Source organism: Suricata suricatta, chromosome 12 (genome assembly GCF_006229205.1).
Source record: "Suricata suricatta isolate VVHF042 chromosome 12, meerkat_22Aug2017_6uvM2_HiC, whole genome shotgun sequence".
Lineage (NCBI taxonomy): Eukaryota > Metazoa > Chordata > Mammalia > Carnivora > Herpestidae > Suricata > Suricata suricatta.
Window position 1 is genome coordinate 105,954,763 of NC_043711.1, and position 7,119 is coordinate 105,961,881.

General features: G+C 57.3%; 1 protein-coding gene across 2 annotated transcripts; it reads right to left on the reverse strand.

Moving 5' to 3' along the window:
- Positions 1 to 2,307: 2,307 nt before the first annotated feature.
- Positions 2,308 to 7,113, reverse strand: SAMD10 (sterile alpha motif domain containing 10). 2 transcript variants are annotated; one of them, XM_029917173.1, is made up of 5 exons: positions 6,980 to 7,113; positions 4,865 to 5,046; positions 4,616 to 4,787; positions 3,965 to 4,065; positions 2,308 to 3,730 (listed from the first exon to the last, which is right to left on the reverse strand). In XM_029917173.1, exons 1-5 carry the CDS (start codon positions 7,068 to 7,070, stop codon positions 3,668 to 3,670), a joined length of 609 nt encoding a protein of 202 aa, XP_029773033.1. In that variant the 5' UTR covers positions 7,071 to 7,113; the 3' UTR covers positions 2,308 to 3,667. The 2 variants fall into 2 exon arrangements, with proteins under 2 accessions (XP_029773033.1, XP_029773032.1); XM_029917172.1 differs by having other exon boundaries at positions 3,925 to 4,065.
- Positions 7,114 to 7,119: the final 6 nt, after the last annotated feature.

A 7,119-nucleotide genomic window follows, 5' to 3' on the forward strand; every position in this document is an offset into this window, starting at 1 on the left:
GGGCGGCGCAGGCTGCGCGCCGCGCTGCGCACATGCGCGCTCCCGCCCCTCCCACCTTTGACAGTTTTACTGTGGGGGGGGAGGGGGCGAACTCTCGCGGTATTCCTACAGCCGATCCGCGACGGGGAGGAACCGGTTGGGGGGAGGCGGCCCATCGGCCCGGCCCCCTCTGCTGGCTCCAGGATCCGTTGGCTCCATCACTGGGGCTCCAGTGCAAAGTGGCAAGTTATGCCGCCCGTAGGCAAGAGGCGTTTTTCAGGCAGCGGGGTAAACTGAGGCACTGTAGGGGCGCTGGGAACAGCCCCAAGCCGAGTGTACGCGGATTGAAGGGACCAGATTCCTCTAGGTATTGGCCCTGAGAAGGTGCAGCGATGGATACCACGGTCCTCTGGGAGCCTGAACTCCCGGCCCCTGGGAGATTGGGGCCTGCAAAGCGGGATCTGGATCTTTTCCCACCAGCCCTGTGACGACCACTGCCTGTGGCCACAGTCAGGGGACTGCCTGGCTACTAACAGTGCTAGGGCAGTTTGAGGCCACGGGCTCTCTTGGGATTACTGACCATCGGACAAGCCTCTGTCTGTTTCAGAGGGGGTGTTTCTAGACCAGTGGCTAGAGCCAGTGCCTTGCTCTGCTGTGGCCCAGAACCCAGGGGACACAGGTATCAGGTCTGGGGGTAATGGGGCACCATCCCTACTAGGATTTGGGAATGAATGAGGCAAGGGAAGAGGTGCTGGTTAGGAAGCAGAGACAAAGCGCACCTCCGTCCCTGAAGCCTTTCCCACCCCCCCACACCTATCCCCACTCACCTTTCTGTCTACCCTGCAACAGGTTTGGGTCAGAGCACAAAAGACATAGATTGGGGTTTGCCTCTTCTCATAGGAACTCTTGAGACTTGCTTCTCTAACAGCTGGCACACAGTGCTCCCAGAGAGAGGGGTAAGGGCCCTCTCTGGAGGGTTCACGGGGTTAGGACTTACCTTGGAAATCAGAGCCAGAGAAAGGCCCACATGACCCCAGGAGGAAGAGGAAGTATCCTCCCTTTGTTGACTGTGCCCACCCTAGGGACAGGACATCCAGGATTTGGGGAGGGGTCAGTGCATGAGATGCAGCCAGGTTTGTCATGTTTCCCGGTATAAGTCTGCATGGCCCTGTATGGAGCGTTTCACTGTCTTTTGATAGGTGTGTGCCTTCGTGACCACATGTGCCAGGCAGCGTCCTGTGTAGACATCTGACGTTAGAGTATGTGTACGTGTCCTGTACTAGGGGAAAAGGATGCCTGTCTGTATGTTAGTATCCAGGTGACTAGCTGCAAGGTGTGTGTGTGTGTGTGTGTGTGTGTGTGTGTGTGTGTGTGTAGGGAAATCTGTATCTTAGCAGATGTGTCTCCAGGCTATAGCATGTCTGGATGTCGGGGCATTGTGTGTGCTATGCCCTCTGTGTTTCTGTATGTTAGGGGGTCACTGTGTGCCACGGTGTCCTGTGGATCTGGAAACCAGTATCGTTGTGTCTCTGTGTCTCCACAGACTCCTGTAGTCAGCTTATGTCTCTGTGTTACCATGTGATTGTGTGGTTGCTGTGTGGGTACATATTTCAGGGTGTTGTTGTGACCCATGTGTTTCCTATGTCAGGCCATTACCCTGTGCAAGGGGCTTAATGGAGCCCCTCCGAAGATTGTCATGTCAAGTCCCTAGAACCCATGAAAGGGACCTTATTTGGAAAAAAAGTCTTTGCAGATCTGAAGTTAAGGATCTTGATGAAATGAGAAGATCATCTGGGACTATCCAGGTGGGCCTTAAATCCAGGGACAAGTTTCCTTGTAAGAGGAAGATATGACACAGAAGGTGATGTAATCACGGGGGCTGAGATGGAGCCATGTGCCACGAACCCAGGAATCCCCAGGGCAGCCACGAGAAGCTGGGAGAGGTGAGGGAGAATTCTACCCTGTGCTCCAGGAGGGACTGTGGTCCTGCTGGCTTTCAGACGGGTAGCCTGTGTTACTGTGATGAAATCAGTTTCTGTTGTGTTAAGCTTCCCAGCTGGGTCATTCGTTATGGTGGCCCCAGGAAAGTAACACAGCTGTGTCTGTGCATCTAGGTGCAGTCCACAGGGCTGTGCCCAGGATTCCCTACCTGTCCCTGGGGTAAACAGGTGTGCTGTCAAGATGCGACACCACTGCCCCCTAGTGGCCCTGTGGAGGCACCAGAACTGGGCACGCAGCACCCCCTCCTCCCACTGCCAGGGCCCCTACACCCAGGACTCCTCCCACTGTCAAACACCCAGTTGGCCTGAGCCAAACACCACACTGGGGCACTTGAGAACCAGGTTTATTTCTGGTCTTTTTGTCAGAATATAAAAAAGCGCAAAACAAAGAAGACAAGACAAGAGCATGGCAGGGTGGGGGCAAGACAAAGGAGGGAGAAAGTTGGGCAGTGATAGGAAGGGCCCTCCAGAAAAGACAACGTTTTGATGGCACAAGGTGGGCTGGGACAATCAGGGTGGACAGACAGAAGGAGGGGGCTTCCTATGGGGGCCCACAGGGTGGGGGGCACCAGGCCAGTTACCCAAATTCCACTCAGGATCTTGCAACAACCACCCTCCATCTGGAGGCCGGCTTGGGGCACAGAGAGGAGGCTGGAGGCTAGCCTCATCTGTCCCTGAGATTTTCAGAGTCCCCTAGAGGAGTGGGCGGGCAGAGGAGCAAGAGGGTGGGCGCTACCAGGACTGCCCTCACTGTCCCTCTGCTGGGCAGCACCAGTCCCAAACCCTGGGTCCTCTGGCTCACAGAGTGTTTGCTCAGGTGCTGGGTCTTTGGTGGGCAGGGGTTGGGGACACAGCCCTCAGGACAGTCTCTTGTGTGAATTCAAATTTTCTAGGGAGAGGAGCAGTGAGAATACATGCCCACATCTGTCCCTCAGAGGCAGCCTCTGCAGCCGTGAGAGGAGGGGGACACCCAAACCCAAGGTCAGGACACAGCTGAGCGTGATCCCAGTCATGGGATTCTCATGGTGCTGGGTGAGGTCTTGGGCACCCAAGGAATCCCCAGACCTCTCTTGTTTCAGTTCCTGGGAATAGATGGGGGTGTGGTGAGGGTTTCAGAAATAACGAGGGAAAGCGCTTGGCTTAAGGGAAAGCGCTTGGCTTGGTGTGCCCAGCGGATGCCGCCGCTGCTGCTGATCTGGGTGAGGCAGGGGAAGAGCACTCGCCAAAGGGAGCCTCCACAGCTTACTCCGCCTGTCCTCTAGGTGCTGAGTGAGGGTGTAGAACTGGACAAATGGGCAGACAGATAGACCTCTTGCCCTGGGGGAGGGCAGGATGCCCGAAGGAAGCGTGACTCAGCAGGCAATAGGGCACAGACATCAGTGTGGGTGAAGGGAATATAAATAAACAGACTCCCCAGGAGTCTAGGGGGGATAAACAGACCCTGCTCTGGCTCCAGGTGGCTGCCCTGCATGCTGCCAGCAGCACCAGAGGGTGCATTTGGGCTCAGGTCCTGCAAGGAAGGGCCACACCTGAGCAGCCCGCACCTGCTCAACAGCCCAGAATGTATAGCCAGAGATGGCAATCCTGGTCCCACCTGTCCATTGGGCTGGGCTCAGCCGCTGGGGCCTCTTGCAGGGTCCGAGAGGGGCTGTGTGCCAGCTCTGCATCATCCTTGCCACAAGCTCCGGTCACAGTGCTGGGGTCTGGGGTTCAAGCCTCAGGCAGCAGCTAGGACATGTTTCCGAAGGAGGCTATGGGTGGATGGGGGTGAGGAGGGGTGGAGATCTCTGGTATCTTCCACTCTGCCCCAGGCACCAGATGGCTCTTACCAGATTTCTACAGCTGCCCTCCTGAGGTCAACCCACCTACCCTCCTCTTGGGCCCCATAGCCCAGCCTCTCCCCCACCCGCAAGCCTCTATGCCACTCCTGGCTCCTCCCACTGACCTTGGCTGAGCAGCTGCAGGCTCCGCCCCTCCTCGCGCACCTGCAGGCGCAGCACCTGCTGCAGCACCTCCTGTCGCTGTGCCTCCTGTGCCAGCCCCATCCGCTGCAGTTTCTCCCCATTCAGCCGCAGCAGCGCCCGGCCTGGGAGAGGGGGGAGGAGGGATCAAGCCAAGGTCGACATCTGACATCTAAGGGGCATTAAGAGCCAAGGCAGAGAGAGAGAGAGAGAGAGAGAGAGAGAGAGAGAGAGAGAGAGAGAGAGAGAGAGAGAGGGAGGAGGGGGATATAGACTTAAAGAAAAAGAGAGGCAGAGACAGAGAAATGAGGAAAGGGAGAGACAGACCAGGAAAGAAGGGGACAGGCAGAGGAAAGGCAAGGATGGATAAAGCCTGGGCAGAGGAAAGCCAGAAAAAAACAGAAACACACTGGGGAGGCAATGGGAGATTCTGCAAAGAGACAGCCCTAGGAGAAGTTGACTAGGTGGAAACAGAAGAAGAGGTGGTGATGGAGGAGGGCACTTGTGGGGAAGAGCACTGGGTGTTGTATGGAAATCAATTTGACAATAAAATATTAAAAAAAAAAAACAAAAAAAAAAGAAGGAAGAAATGATAGCAAGAGAAACTGAGTCAGGCTGGGGGTGGGGCTCTCCAGGGAATCCTCATGCCCCTCACACTCCAGCCACCAAGGATACCTGTGATGGCATGCTGGGAGAAGGCCTCCACGTAGACGAGGTAGTTGTGGGGACAGTGCTTCTTGAGCCACTTGCAGACGTCCTGCTGACTCCACAGGACCACAGGCCTCGTCAGGCCGCCTAGTGAAGGACTTGTGTGGTACAGACCATAGTGGTCAGAGTATAGCCGGCCCTGTGGGGGAGATGGGTGGCAGGTGGAGTGAGCTGATGGGGAGGCCAGGGGCTGAGGTGGGTATGATCAGTGGGTACCTGGGGGGCCTCTGTGCCAGGCTGCTGCAGGAGCTTGACTGGCCGGCTGCCAGTGGCCCTCTGGCTACGGGAGTCATGCCACGTGAGGCTGGTGCCTGGCGTCCGAGGCAGGTGGCAGGGGATGCTCTCAGCGGACATTGTGTGCTCCAGGAGAGTTCGGCAGAAGCTGAAGTGTGCTGTGGCTGCAGAGCACGGGTGCCTGGTCAGAGTGGTCAGGGGCAGGGCCAGAGGACCCTCTCTCTGCAAGCCAGCACCCTGCTCAACCCGTCTTCCCTCCCAACACAGAGAGCCACCTTCCCAGTTAGAGGTTCCCAACCCCCCAGAGGCAGAAAGGAAGTACACAAGAGCTGTCTTGAGTACCCACCCAGCCCAAGGATGATGATCTGGAGACACCTTTCTCCTTCTGAGTGCACAGGTCATACTCTGGGGAGCAGGACTGTGCTTAGAGAGGAAATGTGCCCACCAGGGAGCCTAAGACGTATAGCCTGGTGAGGGGCTATCCTGAGACAAGCCTGGTCTCACCCTTGCCTTGGGCTGACATGTGCTGAACCAGACATGGTTCCCAGACATGGTGGGAACCCCCTGAGGTATGCTGCCTGCCCCTCACCAGTGATGACACCCAGTCTCTGCAGCCATAACTAGCATTTGAGACTTGGTTCCTGTCCTGTTGTGCTCATCTGCTGACCCATCAATAAAAGGCCTGAATGGACTCTGGGCAAGCCAATAACCAGGATTGCTGCTCCTCCACCTGCTCCAGAGCCCTTGGCCCAGGACAGCTCCTGCTGGTGGTGGGCTTCCAGAGGGCATGGGCTGCTCGGCACAGGTGTGCAGGGTCCAGCCATATGCTCAGGGAGCCACAGTGACCCCTTGCAGCCTCTATTCCCCATGCAGAGTTAATTTTACTCTTGAAGTTTCAGTTTCACTCCCATTTCTGGGCTTGTTGCTCACATAGGTCATGGGAGGGCAGAAACCCAGATAAGCTCCTCCCAACACTTTGCACAGGCCTGGGCACAGAGGAGGTGCCCAGAAATATTGCAGATTAGTGGATGGATGGATGGGTGGGTGGATAAAGGCTCTGTATGGTATCCACAAGTCAATAGAACCCTGGTGAGAAATAGGAATCTGGGCCCAGGCTTGTCCTCATCTTTACAGCATCCAGGCCCCAACTCAGCAGACAGGATCAGGTTCTTGGCCAGGGCTCTTGCCTCACTGGCTCTCAGCAGTAGAATGAGAGATCCTGACTCCCATGGACACAACCTCACAGCCTCACAAACCCTCACCCTGAGGGCAGGGTTTGGCAATGCGCCCAAGAGTTCTCAGTAATGGGGGAAACCTATTACTTTCCTTCCTTTTACCCCTTAAGATTGCTCCGACTTAGCATCCTCCCTCCCTTCATTTTTGCAACTTTCTGGAATTTGATGACACTAGGTGACTCTAAAATTGAGGTCCAGGTGTGGTGTGGCTGCCTTGATGCAGCTTTTAGTATTGTGGAAAGGGACTAATAAATCTTTCGGGACACAGATGCCTGAGCCGCTCGGTCTTGCGTCTCAGGGCCTTCGTGGAGACATGCAGGGCCAGGGCCCGAGAGAGCTAAGCTCTGGGCGAACCAGTCAGATGCCACGGAGCGCGCTGCACCTGTCAGGGTACAGCCGGGCCCCGCCCATTTCCTGCCCAAGCACCAGGAGGGATCTCCATCTTTCCGTCCGTCTGCCCGTCGTTCCGTCCCTCCCTCTTAGCCCCAACGTCAGAATTCCAGCGTAAAATGGGGCGGGGGTGCACATGCCTTACTGTGGCCTCGGCTCCCTCTCGGCCGGCTGCAAGAGCTGAGGATGGAAGGGCGGGTGCGCGAGGGAAAAGGTGACCGCAGGATGGTGCGAGCCTGAGGACAGGAGCCCCAGGCGGTAACCTCCTCCAAGCCAAGGGTGCGCTGATCCCCGAGGCCTGAAAATACCCGCCCCCCGCCCCAGCTCTGGACAAAGACACCGGAGACCCCGTTCGGCCAGGACGCGCCCTCCCCCACCCCCTCCACGGCAAGCCGCCACTTAGCCAGTTCCCGCCCCCGTTCCTCTTGGTCCTCGAGCCCCCAACCCGCGATATCCCCGAAACCCTGCTCACCGTCCACATCCCGGCGATCCCCGAAGCCGGCGCGCACAGCCCCGGCGCGGCCTCGCGGGGGGCTCAGCTTGGTCCTTAGCTCCGTGAACATGGGGCCCAAAGATCCCGGGCCCTTGCACACGCCCCTCGCCGGGCGCAAG